At 44.2% G+C, this 24,691-nt stretch overlaps 1 protein-coding gene across 1 annotated transcript in view; it reads left to right on the forward strand.

The window, feature by feature from the left end:
- Positions 1-24,691, forward strand: part of CALCRL (calcitonin receptor like receptor) — a 353,836-nt gene that overhangs the window by 167,670 nt on the left and 161,475 nt on the right. The window contains exon 4 of the mRNA XM_075317814.1: positions 17,070-17,180. Within this exon, the coding sequence (XP_075173929.1) occupies positions 17,070-17,180 (111 nt within the window). The remainder of the gene's footprint in view (positions 1-17,069; positions 17,181-24,691) is intronic.

The following is a 24,691-nucleotide window of genomic DNA, read 5'->3' on the forward strand; positions in this document are numbered from 1 at the left end:
ATTTAGACAAACCATAACATTAGTAGATTAGCCGTTGTGGGAACCCTCGTAATAAAATGGAATAAATAGCTCATCGCATATACATTAAACAGCAATAACGATGTGTACAGATAAATATTCAATGAGGTAGGGCTATATATTTAATGGTACAAAAGTCTAAGCAGATATGCCAATAAATATATGTCCCGTAACAAAAGTTACATACCGTAAGTGTATAGTAATAAAGAGCTCACCAAACAAATACCCAACATGTGATTCACAAATGCTTCATCAGGGGTCATAGGTGAGGAGGTGACACAGGTATTTAAAATGCAAGTGACCAGTAGAATGAGTGCCACATAATAGCACCAGGTAAAACCAATGCATACATCGAAATATTAAAACACATCAGATGGAGATATCATACTAGTGCAGTTTATATCCCAATGCATACACAGTGAGAGTGTCATTCAGTCATGTGTCAGTGCACTGATGTCAGATCACAGGGCTAGCATTTGTTCATGTGCGCCAATCAATGAAAAGATCTGGCGAGTGTCGTGATTATTGGCTGGTCCAATCAGATGACAGGGCTTTCAGTTGACGCTCTGGTCAGGTGACCACCATGTCAGACAGTAAAATGTCAGGTCAGAAATGCAGATGTGCATGAAACGACAAGTGGGAATAGCCGGCATTTGACCGCAGCGTCACAGGCATCAGTACATAGTGAACAAGAAGCGGATATGTAGAATATTAACATATGGTGATTTACAAATTAGAACCAAAAATAACCCCAGAATACTCAGAGGAGCACCAAGAATAAAATAAAAGCAAAAACTGGCCATTTAGACTGTTGAAAGGTCTTCTTTAAAAAAAGCCACAAAATGTATTGGGGCCACTTTAGGGTCTGCACATGTAATGTCATAAAAGCTCTGTAGAATGCCAAATATTCACATGTGTAGGACATCTAATGAGGAGCTTCCTCAGTTTTCATAGCAGTGATTATGTTCTGCACAGTCCTTTCTGTGGCTACAGCAATTTTTAGTTTAGCAACACAATTAACATACAGTATTTTTCGTTTTATAAGACACACCGCATTATAAGACGCACCCTAAATTTAGAGATAAAAGTAAAAAAAAAAAAAAAAAAAAAAAAGGGTCTGTCTGTCTTATACTCCCATGTTGTCTTACTAGAGGGGGACAGCAGCGGTGGTGGAGCTGAGTCACAGGAGGCAGGGGCGGTGTTAGTGGGGCTATGTTGGCAGTGGAGGCTGTGTTGGCAGCGGAATTGTCAACGTGATTCTCTTCTCCCACTCTTGACACACTGAGAGCAATACCGCCAATCCAGGATCTAGTATGTGGGGAACCTGAAACAACTGATATAGGATGCCTATGGTAGCATTTCTTCTGCAGTATTTTTCTCTCGGTGTCTCAAGCGTGGAAGAAGAGAATCACTTTGACAATTGAACACAATGGGCAGCACTTTGAGCACATCCTTTAGTGGGTTACTGTCATTGGTCCATGTCACAAACATGTCAATAACTCAATAATGAATAAAGCTACATTAAAAATGAGCACACCATTGTTTTTCTTGTGCAATTCTCTGTGTTTGATGTTCACATGACCCCCTTCCCATTGAAAAAAGTAAAGTTCAATTCAAGATGGCGGCTTTGCAGATGGCCGCTATGGGCGTCACCCGGCCTCAAATGTTTAGCCCCTCCCATGTACTAATATGCCACAAACGGTAAGGTGATGTCAGCAACCACTTCCATTTTATCAGGGTGCATCCATACTTATGACCCACTCTGTATATACCCATATTAATAACTAAAAAGGGTGACAGATTCCCTATTTTGCCAGTTCCCCATTAACTGAGACTTTGAGGAAACAGATCGCTGTAAGGGATAGGATGCAAGACCTATCTATGTTTAAGGCTGAGAAGCTTCTTCTATACTGTACATTAAAAAGAAGTTCTACGAAAAAGGTAATAAAGCACACTTGCTGCTTGCCCAACAACTTCTTCATTAACGATTTGTGGCATCTGCCACTGAAGCCCTTTGAGATAATTTGGGTACATTACATTACAACCCATCAGCTATCTCACATATTTTCCTTGATTTTTATAAGACGATATATAATCTCCAGGACACTCTACTGAAGGATCTAGACCATCTGTCTTCCCTACTTAACAACTACCTGTGAAATCTTAAATTACCAGTCCTTTCTTCAGACGTTGTCTAATTCCTTAAAAACTGGATTACTAACAAAGAGATTCTTGACCTTTTAAAGTATTTTCTTATGGGTAGATCACATTAACCAGATGGACTAACCTACTTATATTTTTTTTTTTTCCAAAACGTTTTTTATTGATTTTTCAAATTTGTAAAAACATGACAAGTATCATTGCAAAAGAAGAACATTCGTCTGACAAAATGTGACATAGAGGTGGGTGATACCCCAATTTGGAGTTCCATGTTGCTGTTCGATTTAAGATAGTATACAGTAACATTAAACCAAAACAGAGGTAATGAAATATAATATAACATATGCAATACAATTCGTTAAATCTCTGTGTCGTCCCTGAATGATTTCAATTTTGCTAGCGTGTCTTGGTATTCCCAACCGTCTCGTCTCCCCCTCCCGCCAGAGCCCCCTCCTAGGTGATTCTCAGTTTACCCAGGCTGTCCTGGATATCGCTCAGGATATACCACTCCGAGTGAACAAAAGGTGCCATCAGGTTAATTATTTCTCCCTGTGTGAATTGGCTTTCAATAAAATGTCTCCATCTCACAAAAAACTTGGCTGTCAACCCATCTTTATCCCTCTCCGCTTCTAGTTTTTCCCACTTCAGAAGGTTGTGTAGTTCGCCCACAACCTCCTTTATGGATGGGCCCTCCCTTTGAATCCAGTGTTTTAAGATGCAACGCTTAGCTATCATGGCTATGTCATGCGTTATTGCGTATTTCCTCTTTTCCTGCGCGCTCGGTCCTCCTCCTACTCCTCCCTCAAAGGAGTGGAAAATCCACACCATTAAGTCTAGTTTGCTGAAAATTCCCCATGTTGGCTGGGCAAATAGTCTGACTTGGTTCCAGAACCTAGCGATTGTCTCACATTCCCATAGCCCATGCAGCATATCCGTTTTTTCTTTTTGACACTTAGGACACCACCTATCCCTACCTGGTATGTTGAAACCTATAATGGCCCTATGTAGAATTCTGAATTGAGTGTCTCTCCATCTCTCATTGGTAATATGTTTCCACACTTGTACCCATCCTCTCAGTATATCATCCACCACTTCTTCCCTTCCCAATTGTTTCCCCCACGCTTTTAAAGTCCGACTATCCTCCCGTGAGATAAGCACCCCCCTTAGCGATCGATAAATTTTAGAGACATTTATACTTGTTACATCACATTCCAGTAACTTATCAATCGAACTTCTGTTCAGCTCTCTTCCAACCACACCCAGGTCTCCTATTATTCCATGTTTCAATTGTTCATACTGGATGACATGTGAGCTATTAAGGTTGTACTTATCCAACACTTCCCGACCTGTCATCCACCTCCTGTCCTCCACATTCATAACATCTATCATTCTCCTGACTCCCCTCTCTTTCCATCTAGTAAATAGCTTGTTTTCTCGTCCCAGGGGAAAATTTGGGAATGCCCAGGGGTTCAAGTACTTGGACACTTTCCATGAGAGCCCCAGTTTTTTCCTTACCGACTTCCATGTTAGCATGGTGTCTCGGAATATAATTGAGTTCCTTATGTGCCCTTCAACCCTGGATAGTGGGGAGTGCAGAATGGACGTCAGATCCCACGGTGACGCATATTTCGTTTCCATCGCATGATCTGAGTGCCTACTCGTTCCTCTCACCCAATCAATTACATGCCTCATGATACATACAAGATTATACCCTTGGACATCTGGAAAGTTTAGACCTCCCTCCTCTGCTGACTTCATCAGCGTACGCAGCTTTATTCTGGGTTTCCTTCCCCTCCACAGAAATTCTGTATACGCGGAGTTGAGCTTATTCACATCCTTTAGTTTTAGCAATAGCGGGATTGTCTGGAAGGGATACAGCAGCCTAGGAAAGCTCATCATTTTTATCAGGTGACATCTTGCCAGTAATGGAAGTGGCAGACCTTTCCATCCCTTTAATTGAACTATAATTTTCCTGATTAGCGGTCCATAATTCAAGTTATAGATTGTTTCCACCGATCTTCCTATATGCACTCCCAGGTATTTAATTGAAGATTGTGCTATAGGAATTCCACATAGACAGCCATCCCTTATTTGTCCCCCCATTGTCCCATGATGCCCGTTTAGGAACATGATCTCGCATTTTTTTTTGTTCAGTTTGAAACCGGAGAATGAGCCAAATTTTTCAATCAAGGCAAGAGTCTGTGGCAAATCCGCACCGGGGTCCCCCATATAAAGTATGATGTCATCAGCAAAAAGCGCTGTCTTTACTTCTGAACCCCTTATCTTGATTCCTTTAAAGCTATTTTGTCCCTGTAGTATTCTTGACAACGGCTCGATTGCCAGGTTGAATAAAAGAGGAGATAATGGGCAACCCTGTCTTGTTCCCTTCATCAAAGGGAACACGTCTGATAGAAAGCCCGGAGTGTGTACCCTAGCTCCCGAGTTGGCATAAAGGTTTCTAATGTAAAGTCTCATCTTGCCTACAATCCCTATGGCCTCCATTACCCTGTCTAACCACCCCCAATTTACATTATCAAACGCTTTTTCTGCGTCAAGTGTAACTAGGGCAGGTCTAGCCCCTCCCTCAGTGAGACCCAGTCTAACCGCGTCTACCACTAGAATTGTCTTTCGGATATTGGTAACGGCATTTCTCCCCTTAATAAACCCCACCTGGTGATTCGTAATGATCCTAGGTAAGATCTCGGCCAGTCTATTAGCCATGATCTTGGACATAATTTTTAAATCCTGATTTATGAGCGATATAGGTCTATAACTAGAGGGATCATCCAGGTCCTTGGTTCCCTTGGGGAGTAATTTAATATATGCTATGTTGGAATTTTTGGGTATTTCCGCCCCTCCCAGGAAAGCATTAAAGACTGAGGTTAGATCCGGCGAGATCAGATCCTTCAGAGCCTTATAGAATTCACTATTGAAACCGTCAGGTCCCGGTGCCTTGTTGGTGTTAAGCTCCCCAATTGTTCTCGTCACCTCCTCTACTGTGATATCTGCGTTTAAGGCACTCAAATCTTCCTCCGTCAAGCTAGGCATTTGGGCTTGTCTTAGCCACTCTGCCTCATCAGTCATGTCGTTATTCCCTGACCCATATAGTTTTCTATAGTAATCTCCCAACAGTTTATTAATGTCCTTAGGATCCGTAGTCACCTCTTCCCCCCTTTGTTTTCAGTTTAGAGATCACTGTCATCTTTCTGCTGCCCCTTGCCAGATTGGCCAACATCCTTCCCGCCTTGTTGCCAAACCTATGTAAGTCAACCTCCTTGTGCGACCAGAATAGTTGTTCCTTTTTTTTGGCCCATTCGTCAAATCCCTCTTTTGCCTCCAGCCATCTGCCTTTTGTCATGGGAGATCTATTTGTCACATAATTTGTATATGCTACCCGTACTGCTTCACTATGGAAATTATAATTCTCATTGGTTTTCCGTTTGATCATGGCTGCGTACCCCACCAGACGGCCCCTTAGGACCGCTTTTGCCGTTTCCCAAAATATCACTGGGGACTCTCTATGTTCCCTATTGTCCTCTGCGAATTCTCCCCACCACTCCTGTAGCACCTTATGGAAATTATCTTGCCTGAGAAGGAACGATGGGAATCTCCATATGATATCTGTACCTCTCCTGAATTTCTCTCTAATGCCCAATCTCACCGGACTATGATCAGAGATCACCATATTCTCTATCACACAATCTTGCGTTCCACTCAGTAAATCCTGCGAGATCCAGAACTGATCAATACGTGACCAGCTATCATGAGGGTGAGAGAAGTGTGTATACTCTCTGTCATGTGGGTGAGTTAGTCTCCAGATGTCTTTCAGTCCTACGTCTTCTAATGTTACATCCCTATTGTCTAAACTCCTGCCCACATTAGCTGTCCCCTCCTCACCCCTCCTCCTATCTTCAGCTGAGTCTGGGACGGTGTTAAAATCGCCTCCCACTATAATGTTAGCCTCCCCATCTGCTAATATGGTGGCCTTTATGTCGTCATGAAATGTGATTTGTTGTGAATTTGGGCCATAGACATTATAAATACTGAGTTTACCCGCTGGACTAACGATTGTTAAGTGCTGCCACCTTCCATGGTCGTCTGCCTCATGTGCCACTACCTCATGACTGAATTGTTTATTTATTAGAATCATAGTGCCCGCTTTTCTACCTTGTGCCGCTGCCCCGTAAACGGTGCCCACCCAATGTTTCTTCATGCGGAAAAAGTCCTCCCCCCCCCAAGTGGGTTTCCTGTAATAAGGCAATGTCTGTCTTTAGTCTTTTCAGATGTCTCAATATCATTGCTCGTTTGTTAAGTGATCTCAGCCCTTTAACATTCCACGTAGTTATCTGTATCATGTTTACCTGTGTATTCTGCTTTTACTACTCCCTCCCCTATGGGCCCCTGCATCAAGGAAGACGAGATGTTCGACACTAGAATCACAGTTGGTACCACAAAATCGACACTCCCTTTCCCCACCTTGCAAATATAACAAATACAACAAAAAGCATGTAACTGTAAAACATATTTTCCCTTCCGAGAAATCCACGGCGCTTCCCGCCACGTTGGTGAGCTCCCTTATTCCTAGCCAAAATATGTAGCTCCCTAATCACCCCCCAAAAAATATATGTTCTATGCCCGGACTAACTTGAATAAGCCTTTGAAAATTATGCAAAAATTAGCACAGTATGTCAAAACCTCAGCAAGATTCTCCAGTCCTACTTATCTCTGACTCCAGGTAGCCATCAGTCCGCCCAGAACAGGCCCACTTCATTTGAATTTGGATGATGTTCCTGGACAAAGGAGAAAAAGAAAAAAGGACCAAGGGGAGAGAAGATGGAGAAAGAAAGAAGAAGAACAAAAAAAAAAAGAGAGGGGGAGGGAAGAGGACCCAGACTTTGGGATGTTTTCCTCTCTTTTCTCCCTTCCCCCTCCTCCTCTCACCTCCCCAACCCTCTCTCCGTAATGCATCCTCCTCAACGCCTCTCCCTGTTTGGTAAGAGAAAAAAAAAAAACAAAAAAAAAACAGGCAAAAAAAGGAAAAACAATGAGCGAGTTCCAGTTCAGGTATCATGGTTTCTCTCCAAGGGTTGGGTCCTGTGTTCCAGGCGAGAATTATGCTGTCGACCCGGGCTTGGCCTCCTTTCCTCCCTGGTCTCGACTTGCTTTTGTCGCCCAAGACGTCCCACATCTCTTCCTGAGCTTGTGGGGGATCCTCTTCTATTATTCCCTTCTCCACTAGCTCCTTTTTCTTGCCTTTCTGACCTAGTCTTGTTGAGCTCTGCCATGAGAATGTTTTCTGCTTCTTTGTAGTCCTTGTAGTATACAAACGAGCCATTGGGGTTTCTAACTTTCAGTGTAGCAGGGTATAATAGCTGGCACTTTACTTTTTTGTTGTACAGAAATGAGCAAATTTTGGCAAATTCTTTTCTCCTTCTGGATACTTCCGCTGAATAATCCCCAAAAATTAGCAGTCTGTTGCCTTGATATTGTAGTGGACGCTTTCGTTCTCTAAAGGCCCTCAATATTTCCTCCTTATGCTTATAATCAAGGTATTTGACAATCACCTGCCTGGCTCTTATCGGGGTATTCTTGTTTGAGTTTTGGCCCTCTCCCTTATTCGCCTCCTGGTGTCTCAGTGGACCCACTCTGTGGGCTCTTTCAACTCTGAATTTCGCCTTTATGCCCAGGGCCTGCGGTAGCTCCAACTCGCATATATTATCCAACTGTCCAATCGACACAGACTCTGGCAACCCGACTATACGTAGGTTGTTTCGTCTCGATCTGTTTTCCAAATCGTCCGCTTTATCCTTCAAGTATTCATTAGATTTTGCTAGAGCTGCTATTTGTGCTTGCATAGCCAGTATTGTCTCCTCGGAGTCAGATATTCTCTGCTCTGATTCTGCCAGTCTAGAGGCATGGGCATTTATCTGTTTTTGCATATTAGCTAATGATGTTTGTATGGCTGCCTCAATAGCCACTTTAACCTCTTTTGACAAGTGTGATGTCACTTCTTCAGCCAGTTTTTTATAATCCACATTAAGCTTTTGTGTATACTTGTCTTGGCCTGCAGGTGGTGCTGTTTTCTTAGTTCTCTTTGTCTGGACTGGGCCACCACCTCCATCCCCCAATAGCTTGCAGGCTTGTGATGTTGGTGTAGTAGGCTGTTTTTTGTTTCCTTTGGAAGGGGTACTATGAATTCTTGCATTTGACTTCCTGTGAGTCTGAGTGGGATTAATCTCCCTGTGCTGTTTGTCAGTTTCATCCTCCAACACTGCTGTGCCTCTGAGCTGCCCTGCTTTGCCTGCATCTTCTCTCCCCTCTGCCTCCATATCTCCTTCATCCTCCCATTGCGATCCACTGTCATCAGTCCCCTGCATCCACCTCTCTCCTGCTGTGTCCTCCTGTGACTCCTCGCTCATATCTTCCTTATCTCCTGTCTCCTCGCTCATATCTCCCTTATCTCTCCCCTTCCAGCTCTGTGTTTGCTTTTCTGAGTCTCGCACCATGCGTTCAGGCTCCTCCCCCATCAGGCTCGGCGCCATTATCTTATCTTCTCCCCTGTCCATATCAAAGCTTCTCCAGGCTGACTCACCGCTCCCAGAGCTTCTCAGGAGGTACCGTTCCATAGCTGTCTGCTTTAGGTAACCTCCTGTGCTGCTCTCTGTTTGGTGGCTCGTCCGGGGGGTCTGTTTTTAGTCGGTTTCTGTGAGGGGTGGCAGGAGCTTCTCCTCTAGGCTTCCACCTCAGCCAGGACAGGAACCGGAAGTCAACCTACTTATATTTTAAAACTTTTTCTGAAGAGCTATTACCACACATAAATATGTTGTTCAACTCCTTCCTAACAGGCACACCTATCCCAGAAGCTCTATCTGGTTTCTACCTCTCCTCCTGCTCCCTCTTTGACCAGCTACAACCTGGCTTCCGACCACATCACTCTACTGAAACTGCCCTAACCAAAGTCACCAATGATCTACTAACCGCCAAAGCCAAGCGACACTACTCTATCCTCCTCCTCCTGGACCAGTCCTCTGCCTTCGACACAGTAAACCATTCCCTCCTACTACAGATTCTCTCATCTATGGGCATCACAGACTTGGCCCTATCTTGGATCTCCTCATACCTAACCGACCGAACTTTCAGCGTCTCCCATTCTCACACCACTTTGTCATCTCGCCCCCTATCTGTCGTGTCCCCCAAGGCTCAGTTCACACCTGCGGTTCTCCATCTACATCTTCGGCCTGGGACAGCTCATAGAGTTCCACGGCTTTCAGTATCATCTCTATTTCGATGACACACAGATCTGCCTCTCTGGATCTGACATTACCTCTCTACTATCCACAATTCCACAATGTTTGTCTGCTATTTCATCCTTCTCTGAGCGATTCCTAAAGCTTAACATGGACAAAACAGAGTTCATTGTCTTTCCTCCTCCTCACTCATCTCCTCCAACAAGCATTTCCATCAAACTTGATGGTTGCTCACTCTCCCCAGTCTCACAAGCTCGTAGCCTTGGAGTAACCATCGACTCTGCTCTATCCTTCAAGCCACACATCCAAGCCCTCTGCACCTCATGCAGACTACAACTCAAAAATATCTCCCGGTTCCGTGCTTTCCTTAACCAAGAATCAGCAAAAACATTAGTGCATGCCCTCATCATCTCCTCAACTACTGCAACCTCCTGCTCTCTGGCCTCCCTTCCAACACTCTTGCACCCCTCCAATCTATCCTAAACTCTGCGGCCCGCTTAATCCACATCTCCCCTTGCTATTCCCCAGCCTCGCCACTCTGCAAATCCCTTCACTGGCTTCCCATCGCCCAACGACTCCAGTTCAAAACATTAACCATGACATACAAAGCCATCCACAACCTGCTCCTCCTTACATCTGTGACCTAGTCTCCCAGTACCTACCTGCACGCAACCTCAGTTCCTCACAAGATCTCCTTCTCTACTCCTCTCTTATCTCCTCTTCCCACAATCGTGTACAAGATTTCTCCCGTGCCTTCCCCATACTCTGAAACGCTCTATCTTAGCATATCAGACTCTCCCCTACCGTGGAAAGCTTCAAGAGGAACCTCAAGACCCATCTCTTCCAACAAGCCTACAACCTACAATAACCCTCAGTCCAGTACATCACTGCGCAACCAGCTCTGTCCTCACCTATTGTACCATCACCCATTCCTTGTAGACTGTGAGCCCTCGCGGGCAGGGTCCTTTCTCCTCCTGTATCAGTCTGTTTTGTACTGTTAGATTGTTGTATGTATGCCCTCTTTCACTTGTAAAGCACCATGGAATAAATGGCGCTATAATAATTATTAATAATAATAATATTATCTCATTCCTATTCAATGCTTATCCCTAAACCAGATAAGGATCCTTTTGACTTGCAAATATAGACCCATTGCTCTCCCCAACTCGGATTTAAAGATCTTTTCTTGCCTTAGCCAGTAGACTTAACAATTGGCTCCTACAGCTAATCCATAAGGAACAAGTCGGGTTTGTCCCATTCTGCCAAGGGATTGACAACACTTGGAAGGTGGTAGAACTGGTAGATGTGGTGGACAGACATTAAAAATCAAGTTCTTATCCTCAGTCTTGATGCAGAGAAGGCCTTTGATCACTGCAATTCGTCTTTTATGTTTGAAACAGTCAAAAACGTTTGTGATATCAGAGACCTTTTTAAATGAAATAGAAGCCCTCTATAAATCACCCTCCATGTCTATTAAAGGTCTTCATTGTATTTTCCATACCTTTTAAAATGGCAAATGGATTTAGACAGGGATGCCTGCTTTCTATGTTTGTTTGCTTTGCATATCGAACCATTAACACCTACTAGACAAAATGCCTATATTTCAAGGGTTGCAGTTAAACATTACTTTTAGCGGATGAGTTCCTATTAACTCTTACTTAATTACATATAATGTTATATAATGTTACCTAACCTTAAGATTGGCCTCCTGGATTTTCGTCTCTTGTTGGGGTAAAAAATTAATTTTTCCAAAACTGAAGCACTTCCATACAGCATTCCAGGAGAGGTATTGGATCACCTGAAAATAAATTACAAACACCCTTGGATAGCAGAGGCTGCCAAGTACCTGGGGATCAATCTAACTTCCTCATACAAAACCTTACACCCCAACAATTATCCTTCTCTCTTTAAAGATTTGAAAAAAACTATTGGCTTCTCTCAGTTTCCATTTTAGGTCATATATCAGCGGTAAAAGTGTCACTTCTCCCTAAAGTACAATATTTTATTGAGACCTTTACTTTGAAAGTCACTTTAGGGCAAGTTAGGTTCCTTTGAGCCGGTATAATGAGATTAATTTGGAACGGCAAATGTTGTAGATTTTCTAACCAAATACTTACCACTAGTAGTTTTCAGGCGATCTGTCAGTTACGGACATTATAAAATACTATTGGGTTGCTCACCTAAGAAGGATCATATCTTGGGCCTCCCTGTGGGCTTATGGTTAGTGCCTATTTATCCAAATGCCTTTCTATAATCTGCCCATTCCCCCTAACATATCTATTCCGCTTCTGGGACCAATACAGTTTGATAGAGATATCTGGCTCTTCTGCAGTAGACTTTTAACCTTTTGTCTTTAAATTCTTCTATGACAAACTTTATCTACAAACTTTTACTACCAAATAGCCTGGAATCATAAATGGCCTACCTGTGGATTTCGGCTGGTCTGTTTAGGTTTGCAGATCTGATTAACTGGAATTGCACACATTTGAACATATCAAATCTAATTATCCTTTTTCCAACCGTAAATTTTTCAAATACATGCAGATCGAACATTTAGCATTATCTTTCTTTGCCTCCTCTAAGGTCTCATCCCCAAATTATATTGAAAAACTTTGTAGGAGAGGTGCATCTACAGATACCTGATATTTCTAGCATAAATAGCTTTCCTTAAACTCAACATCAACTCAATTGTTATACACTCATATATTACTACATGGGAATCCTTCCTGGGTAGAGAGCTGTCACCCCAGCTTCGGCAGACTGGCATAAAGAAGCTAAAACTTCAATATGTTACCTTATGTAAAGAAAACCAATACAAGATTCGTATGTTTTGGTATCATACCCCAGTACTCAACCATAAGATATATCCCAAAATTCCAGATGTCTGCTGGTGCTGTGACAGGTCCTTCAATGGGTTCTCTAACATACAACTTCTGATCATGTCCAAAATTGACCTCATTTCAGTGAAAGTCAAGTCTGTGATTCAGGCTGTGTTATCTACAGAGGTTGCCTTAGATCCATAGAGCTATCTCCTCAACATTTCTTCTAAAGATATTAGTAAAAAGTCATCCAAACTGCTCTTGCATTTATTGTTTGGAAGCAGGTTCTTCCCTGATCTCCGAAGAATCTGTGATATTCATCACATGGAACACATGACTGCCATACTGAATACAAGGGTTGTCTCTCTTGAGATAATTTGGGCACCTTTGGATTATTACTGAGAGCAACAACTCATAGCTTCTTCTCTTCGCCACACCTCCCCATCCTTCTTTTGTGTCTTGGTCCTTTGTAATCTGTATTGTTAGCAGTGTATGCATCTTTATAGTTTTTTTCATATAAGAAGTTATTCTAGTTCTACAGTATTTCTTCATGATCCTATGTGATTTGCTATTCTTGTTTTTCTCAAGATTCTGTGCATTTTCCCTCTTCGTCCCTCAAGTCACTGAGAGGCCTACTCCAGATCATTATTTTATTTTTATTGATTCTTATATGCCTATTGTATTACACTGCCTTGTCTTCTGTGCATGTTGTTTGTAAAATTCATACAAAATTTAATTTAAAAAATTACACTTTTTTAAAAAAAAAAAAAAAACATAACTTTTTTATCTCATACTTTAAAAAACAGTACAGTGACTATGACCATAAAGACACACAGAACAAAAAACACCCAAAAAAACCTCAGAGTAGAAAACTGTGAATAATCCTATACCACAGTACGTATATCTATATGAAGGAAAACCGTAATTGATTTATCCCAGCAAGTTACTGTGTAGAGTACAAAACCATTAAAAAAGTATAGAAAAGTTTAGAAAGTGGTTAGAGTAGATAGACATCATGTGACCGCTCAGTCATATCCAGTTTGCACACTTAAGCTGGTGTCACACTAAGCGACAGCGACAACGACGTCGCTGTTACGTCACCATTTTCGGTGACGTAACAGCGACCTTGTAAGTCGCTGTTATGATCGCTGCTTAGCTGTCAAACACAGCAGAAGCAGCGATCATAACGTCGCTGTGCTACATGTGCAGAGAGCAGGGAGCCGCGCTTAGCGCTGGCTCCTTGCTCTCCTAGGTACAGTACACATCGGGTTAATTAACCCGATGTGTGCTGCAGCTACATGTCACAGTGCAGAGAGCAGGGAGCCGCGCGCACTGCTTAGCGCTGTCTCCTTGCTCTCCTTGCTACAGTACACATCGGGTTAATTACCCGATGCATACTGCAGCCACATGTCACAGTGCAGGAGCCGGCACTGGCAGCAAGAGCGGAGGCTGGTAACCAGCGTAAACATCGGGTAACCAGGGAAAGGTCTTCCCTTGGTTACCCGATGTTTACGCTGGTTACAGCTTACCGCAGCTGCCAGTGCCGGCTCCTGATCGCTTCATTTCGTCGCTCTCTCGCTGTCACACACAGCGATGTGTGTGTCACAGCGGGAGAGTGACGACCAAAAAATGAAGCTGGACATTCAGCAACGACCGGCGACCTCACAGCAGGGGCCAGGTCGTTGCTGGATGTCACACACAGTGACAGCGACGGGACGTCGCTGCAACGTCACAGAAAATGGTGACGTAGCAGCGACGTCGTTGTCGTCGTCGTTATGTGTGACACCAGCTTTAGTCACGTTCCGACTAGCTGCGCTTCCTAATTCTCTTAATGTTCTTTCAATTAGAGAAGCAGGAAGAAAAACTAGCTGTCACGTGGTCATAAGTATAAAATTCACATTTAATTGGAGTACGTGGCCATGTAATGACTGCTGGAAATAGCAAGCGCAGCCAAATACTGACAGGGAGTATATTACTTACTGTTAGGACTGGGCATTCTACAGTGCTTAAATTTATACTTACAGGGCTTGTCTAAATTTGTAATTAACGTCTACAGTCACTAGGTGACTGCAGGTTTCTGAATTCTTACAGCACACACACTGAGAACTTTTAGGATTTTCCCATGATGGCAGTAAGAGTGAACACAAGTATGCGACTGTCACATAATGTTTTGCTCCAAACTTGCCTGGTGTTATGGTGGCATCATACCCTGTTCAGACCACAGACTCTGACACTCCTCAGTGTACTTTCTCTGGTGCTTCAGAGTTGCACAGGCAGGCTCTGGGGTCGACCAGCTGTGTGCTCATTAGTGATCGGACTGACAGTAGTTAATTTCTGCTAGCCTGCTGGTTTCCTTTTGGATCACATTTTGAAGGAGACCTATCACAAGTACTCCCCGCCTTTTTAAGATGTACAAATTTGTCTTCCTATGCCAACTATAGCTTTCTGCTACACCAGTCCGTGTGGTGTTGTTTTCTAGTCTGATGATTTACTGCATGTTGCTTTTTGTGCTGTGGATTACCCTCTGTGTCTGGTTATTTCCTCCTGCTTTAGTTTTCCTCCTTATCACTTGTTGTCTGATTGCTCTATGTGAGCATGCTGTGTGATAGTTTTGGTTTCCCCTGCTTGTCTATCACTGCTGTTGCTTACACGCTCCTGTCCCCTCCCTCCCCACCCGCGGTAGGGAGAGAGTGAGGGTATACTAAATCAGGGCTGGTTAGGAGCAGGGGTAGGAAGGCGCCTAGCCATCATCGCTATCAGTCGTATCCCTTGGATCAGGGCCAGATAGCACCCTCTAGTCTGAGGGCCAGTTTAGGATCCCCGGTCCTGTGTTATCCCCTGCCACCCCGTGACAGCGGTTTGCAAACTGTGCCACATTCTGACTAGACGTGTCTAGCCTTGATTATTTCTGTTGTGTTGAGTAAGGCCGCGCATGTCTAGTTGGCATGTGACAGTATGTATACAAGTTAAATACTTGCGGCTTCATGACCTCCCATTCTTTCCACCGGCACCAGAGAATTTTGACAGTGTGCAGTGCGGGAGCTGTGAGAATTCAGAAGTCTGCAGTCACATAGAGTGACTGCAAACTTTCAGCACAAACTTGGACAACTCCTTTAAGGTTCCTAACATAACTAGAAATGTAGTAACCCTTCACTTGTCAGATGGCACAATACTTTATTAAAGGGAACCTGTCATCAGAAATTTAGCTTGAAACCTAAAAGTTTCCCCCTCTGCAGCTCCTGGGCTGCATTCTAGCAAGGTTCCTGTACTTTTTGTGGCCCCTTTTAAACCAAATTAAATACTTTATAATTTTGTACCTTTTTCCTATGTAAATTTTGTAAATTGTCCATGGGGGCGGGCTCTCTGCTGATCGTTGCTGTTCCTCCAGCACATTGATGCCGTCCCCCCACGCTCCATTTCATCCATCAGGACGCCGCCCACTGCGCCCGAGGTGCCGCCCACTCCAGGATCGCTGGTGACGTGTGTTACAAGCACGAGATTATGGGCGGCGCTGTGTTTGCATCGCAAGTGCCCACCCATAATCTCATGGACGCGCTTTCCCCCCACTGCCTCCAGCGTTCTGCGCAAGCGCTCGCCGGCCAAATGACCCGACGTCACCTCCTTCCCATCTTACCCTGCAGCAGGGCAAGATGGGAAAAAGGTGACGTCGGATCATCTGGCCAGCAAGCGCTTGCGGAGAACGCTGGAGGAAGAGGGGAAAGTGCGGTCACGAGGTTATGGGCGGCACTTGCTGATGACACTCACAGCGCCGCCCATAACATCGTGCCTGCGCAAAACGTCACCAGCGGTCACACAGTGCACAGTCCCGCTACAGTTGCACAGCGCATGCACGGGACCAGGGGCGGCGTCCTGAGGTATGAAATTCAGCGTTGGGGGGCGGCGTAAATCTGCTGGAGGAACAGCAACGGTCAGCAGAGAGCCCGCCCCCATGGACGATTTACAAAATTTACATAGCAAAAGGTACAAGTTTATAAAGTATTTAATTTGGTTTAAAAGGGGCCACAAAAAGTACAGGAACCTTGTTAGAATGCAGCCCACGAGCTGCAGAGGGGGGAAACTTTTAGGTTTAAAGCTAAATTTCTGATGACAGGTTCCCTTTAACATAGTGTATAATGTAATCTTACAAAAAGATAAGTTTTTAAACAACTTTTGATGTTATGGCTCAAAAACAACAGTACATTTTTGAAAAATATTTGCTTTCACTTGCAGTGGATGAGGATTTAAAAGATGTGATGGGTAATCATCTCCTTATCACATATAAAAATGAAAGATTACTCAAAGACAGACTTGTACAAAGCCATTACAATAATCCAAAATTTCGAATGTGGCTGCTCTTAAGGACAACAGGATGTATTGAATGACATAAGGAAAAGGAAGTTTTTTAAGTTACAGGGGAACAAATTAACATCGATTCTTTCATCAACTGCAAGACATGTGGTGTTATATATAAGGCCACATGTGAATGTAGAATGGATTATGTGGGTAAGCCTAAAAGAGAATATAAAAGGAGACTTTAAAATTATCTGGGTAACATTACGCATAATAGAGACACTACTCTCATGCCATGTTAATATTATACATGGGGTCATCTGTACGTTTAATTTTATTGGTATTAAGTGAAAGAACAGAGGAGGGGTGGTGATTGGAAGCCATCAAATTCTTCAAAAATAAGCAAAATGTAAATTTTGTCTTAAACCAGAAACCCCTGAAGGTCTTAATGAACAAATAAATTATGTAACATTGTGTATACATTGTAAAATTTCAACTTTATTTATATGTTGCTTTTTCTTCCTACTCTGCTCAGGTCGGTTTTGTAATAGGACATGGGATGGCTGGTTATGTTGGGGTGATGCAGCAGCAGGAGATGTATCTGAGCAGCACTGCCCTGATTACTTTCAGGACTTTGATCCTTCCGGTAAGTTCTAGATAAAACCGTATATCACAAAAGTGATTACACCCCTCACATTTTTGTAAATATTTTATTACACCTTTTCTTGATACAACACTGAAGATATGACACTTTGATACAATGTAAAGTAGACAGTGTACAGTTTGTATAACAGTGTAAATTTAGTGTGACTTCTAAATAATTCAACACATAGCTATTAATGTCAAAGCCGCTGGCAACAAAAGTGAGTACATCCCTATGTTAGGCCAAATTGGGCCCAATTACTCATTTTCCCTCCCTAGTGTGATGTGACTCGTTGGTGTTACAAGGTTGCAGGTGTGTTACATTTGGTATTATCGCTCACACACTCTCTCATACTGGTCACTGGAAGTTTAAAATGGCACCTCATGGCAAAGAATTCTCTGAGGATCTAAAAAAAATAATTGTTGCTCTACATAAAGGCGGCCTAGGCTATAAGAAAATAGCCAACACCCTAAAACTGAGCTGAAGCACAGTGGCCAAGACCACACAGCGGTTTAATTCAGTTCCACTGAGAACAGGCCACGCCATGGTCAACCAAAGAAGTTGAGTGCACATGCTCAACATAATATCCAGAGGTTGTCTTTTCAAAATAGACGTATGAGAGCTGCTAGTATTTTTGCAGAGGATAAAGGGGTTTGGGGGGAGTCAGCCTGTCAGTGCTCAGACCATATGCTACTCACTGCATCAAATAGGTCAGCATGGCTTTCATCCCAGTAAAAGCCCGCAAACAGTTTGCTGAAGACAAGCAGACTTAAGCCTAGGTCACACATAGCGACGCAGCAGCGATCACGACGATGATCTGACCTTATCAGGATCGCTGCTGCGTTGTTACATGGTCGCTGGTGAGCTGTCAAACAGGCAGATCTCACCAGCGACGAGTGACCAGCCCCCAGCCAGCAGCGACGCGTGGAAGCGATGCTGCGCTTGGTAACTAAGGTAAATATCGGGTAACCAAGCAAAGTGCTTTGCTTGGTTACCCAATATTTTCCTTGGTTACCAGCGCACACCGCTTAGCTCTGGCTCTCTGCACTCATAGCCAGAGTGAGTACATATCGGGTTAATAAGCAAACCTGTTGTGAATGTCAGTTATGCTTTGGCTGCTGTGAGGCTCCCTCTTGTGGCCAGGAATGGTTTGAACAGAGACCAGGTGTGTTGAGCAATGGGCGTTTCCATTGCTAACTCTCTGCTTATTTAAGCCCTGGTCTGATAGCAGGCTATGCCGGATGTCAGTTGTTCTTTGTTCACCAGCCTGCTTCATCCTGCTCCAGACCACATCTACCCCAGATAAGTGCTTGGCTCTTTATTTTTGTTTGGTTCTTTTTGTTCTTATCTGAGTTTGTCATTTGCTGTGGTTGTTTTCAGTTTATTTGCATGCAGGGATCTTCCCTCTCAGTTGCTTAGCTGGAAAGCTCCCTGCAGCTATGTTTGGAGTATTGCTCCTAACAGAGAGCACAAGAGAGTGGTGTTTTAATGCCGCGCCAATAGATCACTTCAGATGATGTTCAGACCAGTGTTACTTTATTGTTTTCCAGGTCGACACGGTGTTTCGGGGTGCTTGCAAATTGGGATTCTGATCTGGCTTATATATCCTGAGTCATATTTCAAAGGATTGTTGAAAATCCACTTGTGACTTTTAGGATCGCTACTTCCAATAGGTGGCGCTGTGCTAGAGTTTGTCTCCTTTACTGGAGAGACAATTTGAATATTTCCCAGAGGGGCATTGCAGCTATAAGTCCCCTTACCTGGCAGCCAGACTGGCTTGCAAAGTCTCCTTAAGGAGAATAGTGTTCCCCCGTGGTCCCCACATAGCTTTCTCATGAGCCAGATCAGACACCCCCATACTTTGCACTGACGAGGGGCAAGCACCCCGAAACACCGTGTCGACCTGGAAAACAATAAAGTAACACTGGTCTGAACATCATCTGAAGTGATCTATTGGCGCGGCATTAAAACACCACTCTCTTGTGCTCTCTGTTATCTACCGTTTTGGTGGCTGCAGCCTTGGATTGTGTGATACATGCGATTACAGTAGTTGTGGCTTCTCACAACTACATCTGGTGAGTAGTTTCACTCCCCCACCCCCACCCCTCACATATTGGGGTAAGACCCTATGCGCTTGTTTTTCCACAGCTTTTTCTCCGTGGAGTATTGCTCCTATAAGTCCATGTGTTTGTTGTCTTCCATGGTTCCGGATCATAACACAAACCGCTTTGCTTATAGTTACCCGATGTGTACCTTGGCTACGTGTGCAAGGAGCAGGCAGCTGGCTTCAAGAAGCTGCGGACGCTGGTAACCAAGGTAAATATCGGGTAACCAAGCCTTTGCTTGGTTACCCGATATTTACCTTGGTTACCAGCGTCCGCAGAAGCCGGCTCTCTGCACATTCAGTTCGTTGCTCTCTCGCTGTCACACACAGCGATGTGTGCTTCACAGCGGGAGAGGAACGACCAAAAAATGGTCCTGGACATTCAGCAACCACCGGCTTCAGGAACCGCTTCAGAATCGCCTACAGTAAATATACGTCGTTTTTTGCTGGGCTTTGTGCAGAGCCGACATTTTTACGGTTGGCAGTCAGGAGGGGATCGCAACACCATGCATGCTGCAATCACCGGGTTTTCCAGTGCAGACCGATATTTATGCCCGAAGACTTCACCAGGTCCTGATTAGATCAGGTCCTGTTGATGTTAACCCTTTGCGATCTTCTATGTGATGTGCAGTGAGTGCTTCTCTTACCTCTTCCGGTAGTCCTGCCATATGATCATGGGAAAGCCGAGAGTTGTCATGACAGCTGGAAGTCACATAATGACCTCCGGGTCTGCCATGTACGGTGGCCTGTCAGACCCAGCCTGAAGCAGGGTCTGACAGGCGATGTACAGCATGACACTGCCTTTATAATGGATTACTATGCTGCTGCATGGCAAAGTATTATACCAGTGATCAGGCTAAGAAAAGTTCCAGATGGGGACTAGGTAAAAAAATTAGAGACTTCCGGATCCTGTCCTGGCTGCAGTGGAAGCTTAGAGGAGAAGCTCCTGCCACCCCTCACAGAAACCGACTAAAAAAAGACCCCCCCGGACGAGCCACCAAACAGAGAGCAGCACAGGAGGTTACCTAAAGCAGCCAGCTATGGAACGGTACCTCCTGAGAAGTGCTGGGAGCGGTGAGGGAGCCTGGAGAAGCTTTGACATGGACAGCGGAGAAGATAAGATAATGGCGCCTACGAGCCTGATGGGGGAGGAGCCTGAGTGCATGGTGCGAGACACAGAAAAGCAAACACAGAGCTGGAGGGGGAGAGATAGGGGAGATATGAGCGAGGAGACAGGAGATAAGGAAGATATGAGCAAGGAGTCACAGGAGGACACAGCAGGAGAGAAGTGGATGCAGGGGACTGATGACGGTGGATCGCAATGGGAGGATGAAGAGGATATGGAGGCAGAGGGGAGAGAAGATGCAAGCAAAGCAGGGCAGCTCAGAGACACAGCAGTGTTGGAGGATGAAACTGACAAACAGCACAGGGAGATTAATCCCACTCAGACTCACAGGAAGTCAAATGCAAGAATTAATAATACCCCTTCCAAAGGAAACAAAAAACCGCCTACTACACCAACATCACAAGCCTGCAAGCTATTGGGGGATGGAGGTGGTGGCCCAGTCCAGACAAAGAACTAAGAAAACAGCACCACCTGCAGGCCAAGACAAGTACACACAAAAGCTTAATGTGGACTATAAAAAACTGGCTGAAGAAGTGACATCACACTTGTCAAAAGAGGTTAAAGTGGCTATTGAGGCAGCCATACAAACATCATTAGCTAATATGCAAAAACAGATAAATGCCCATGCATCTAGACTGGCAGAATCAGAGCAGAGAATATCTGACTCCGAGGAGACAATACTGGCTATGCAAGCACAAATAGCAGCTCTAGCAAAATCTAATGAATACTTGAAGGATAAAGCGGACGATTTGGAAAACAGATCGAGACGAAACAACCTACGTATAGTCGGGTTGCCAGAGTCTGTGTCGATTGGACAGTTGGATAATATATGCGAGTTGGAGCTACCGCAGGCCCTGGGCATAAAGGCGAAATTCAGAGTTGAAAGAGCCCACAGAGTGGGTCCACTGAGACACCAGGAGGCGAATAAGGGAGAGGGCCACAACTCAAACAAGAATACCCCGATAAGAGCCAGACAGGTGATTGTCAAGTACCTTGATTATAAGCATAAGGAGGAAATATTGAGGGCCTTTAGAGAGCGAAAGCGTCCACTACAATATCAAGGCAACAGACTGCTAATTTTTGGCGATTATTCAGCGGAAGTATCCAGAAGGAGAAAAGAATTTACCAAAATTTGCTCATTTCTGTACAACAAAAAAGTAAAGTGCCAGCTATTATACCCTGCTACACTGAAAGTTAGAAACCCCAATGGCTCGTTTCTATACTACAAGGACTACAAAGAAGCAGAAAACATTCTCATGGCAGAGCTCGACAAAACTAGGTCAGAAAGGCAAGAAAAAGGAGCTAGTGGAGAAGGGAATAATAGAAGAGGATCCCCCACAAGCTCAGGAAGAGATGTGGGACATCTTGGGGGACAAAAGCAAGTCGAGACCAGGGAGGAAAGGAGGCCAAGCCCGGGTCGACAACATAATTCTCGCCCGGAACACAGGAACCAACCCTTGGAGAGAAACCATGATACCTGAACTGGAACTCGCTCATTGTTTTTCCTTTTTTTGCCTGTTTTTTTTTTTTTTTCTTCCCAAACAGGAAGAGGCGTTGAGGAGGATGCATTACGAAGAGAGGGTTGGGGAGGTGAGAGGAGGAGGGGGAAGGGAGAAAAGAGAGGAAAACATCCCAAAGTCTGGGTCCTCTTCCCCCCCCCCCTCTTTTTTTTTTTTTTTTTTTTCTTCTTCTTTCTTTCTCCATCTTCTCTCCCCTTGGTCCTTTTTTCTTTTTCTCCTTTGTCCAGGAACATCATCCAAATTCAAATGAAGTGGGCCTGTTCTGGGCGGACTGATGGCTACCTGGAGTCAGAGATAAGTAGGACTGGAGAATCTTGCTGAGGTTTTGACATACTGTGCTAATTTTTGCATAATTTTCAAAGGCTTATTCCAGTTAGTCCGGGGATAGAACATATATTTTTTGGGGGGTGATTAGGGAGCTACATATTTTGGCTAGGAATAGGGGAGCTCACCAACGTGGCGGAAAGCGCCGTGGATTTCTCGGAAGGGAAAATATGTTTTACAGTTACATGCTTTTTGTTGTATTTGTTATATTTGCAAGGTGGGGAAAGGGAGTGTCGATTTTGTGGTACCAACTGTGATTCTAGTGTCGAACATCTCGTCTTCCTTGATGCAGGGGCCCATAGGGGAGGGAGTAGTAAAAGCAGAATACACAGGTAAACATGATACAGATAACTACGTGGAATGTTAAAGGGCTGAGATCACCTAACAAACGAGCAATGATATTGAGACATCTGAAAAGACTAAAGACAGACATTGCCTTATTACAGGAAACCCACTTGGGGGGGAGGATTTTTTCCGCATGAAGAAACATTGGGTGGGCACCGTTTACGGGGCAGCGGCACAAGGTAGAAAAGCGGGCACTATGATTCTAATAAATAAACAATTCAGTCATGAGGTAGTGGCACATGAGGCAGACGACCATGGAAGGTGGCAGCACTTAACAATCGTTAGTCCAGCGGGTAAACTCAGTATTTATAATGTCTATGGCCCAAATTCACAACAAATCACATTCCATGATGACATAAAGGCCACCATATTAGCAGATGGGGAGGCTAACATTATAGTGGGAGGCGATTTTAACACCGTCCCAGACTCAGCTGAAGATAGGAGGGGCGAGGAGGGGACAGCTAATGTGGGCAGGAGTTTAGACAATAGGGATGTAACATTAGAAGACGTAGGACTGAAAGACATCTGGAGACTAACTCACCCACATGACAGAGAGTATACACACTTCTCTCACCCTCATGATAGCTGGTCACGTATTGATCAGTTCTGGATCTCGCAAGATTTACTGAGTGGAACGCAAGATTGTGTGATAGAGATTATGGTGATCTCTGATCATAGTCCGGTGAGATTGGGCATTAGAGAGAAATTCAGGAGAGGTACAGATATCATATGGAGATTCCCATCGTTCCTTCTCAGGCAAGATCATTTCCACAAGGTGCTACAGGAGTGGTGGGGAGAATTCGCAGAGGACAATAAGGAACATAGAGAGTCCCCAGTGATATTTTGGGAAACGGCAAAAGCCGTCCTAAGGGGCCGTCTGGTGGGGTACGCAGCCATGATCATACGGAAAACCAATGAGAATTATAATTTCCATAGTGAAGCAGTACGGGTAGCATATACAAATTATGTGACAAATAGATCTCCCATGACAAAAGGCAGATGGCTGGAGGCAAAAGAGGGATTTGACGAATGGGCCAAAAAAAAGGAACAACTATTCTGGTCGCACAAGGAAGTTGACTTACATAGGTTTGGCAACAAGGCGGGAAGGATGTTGGCCAATCTGGCAAGGGGCAGCAGAAAGATGACAGTGATCTCTAAACTGAAAACAAAGGGGGGAAGAGGTGACTACGGATCCTAAGGACATTAATAAACTGTTGGGAGATTACTATAGAAAACTATATGGGTCAGGGAATAACGACATGACTGATGAGGCAGAGTGGCTAAGACAAGCCCAAATGCCTAGCTTGACGGAGGAATATTTGAGTGCCTTAAACGCAGATATCACAGTAGAGGAGGTGACGAGAACAATTGGGGAGCTTAACACCAACAAGGCACCGGGACCTGACGGTTTCAATAGTGAATTCTATAAGGCTCTGAAGGATCTGATCTCGCCGGATCTAACCTCAGTCTTTAATGCTTTCCTGGGAGGGGCGGAAATACCCAAAAATTCCATATATTAAATTACTCCCCAAGGGAACCAAGGACCTGGATGATCCCTCTAGTTATAGACCTATATCGCTCATAAATCAGGATTTAAAAATTATGTCCAAGATCATGGCTAATAGACTAGCCGAGATCTTACCTAGGATCATTACGAATCACCAGGTGGGGTTTATTAAGGGGAGAAATGCCGTTACCAATATCCGAAAGACAATTCTAGTGGTAGACGCGGTTAGACTGGGTCTCACTGAGGGAGGGGCTAGACCTGCCCTAGTTACACTTGACGCAGAAAAAGCGTTTGATAATGTAAATTGGAGGTGGTTAGACAGGGTAATGGAGGCCATAGGGATTGTAGGCAAGATGAGACTTTACATTAGAAACCTTTATGCCAACTCGGGAGCTAGGGTACACACTCCGGGCTTTCTATCAGACGTGTTCCCTTTGATGAAGGGAACAAGACAGGGCTGCCCATTATCTCCTCTTTTATTCAACCTGGCAATCGAGCCGTTGTCAAGAATACTACAGGGACAAAATAGCTTTAAAGGAATCAAGATAAGGGGTTCAGAAGTAAAGACAGCGCTTTTTGCTGATGACA

The sequence above is a fragment of the Anomaloglossus baeobatrachus genome, chromosome 7 (assembly GCF_048569485.1).
Source record: "Anomaloglossus baeobatrachus isolate aAnoBae1 chromosome 7, aAnoBae1.hap1, whole genome shotgun sequence".
NCBI classification, from domain to species: Eukaryota; Metazoa; Chordata; class Amphibia; order Anura; family Aromobatidae; genus Anomaloglossus; species Anomaloglossus baeobatrachus.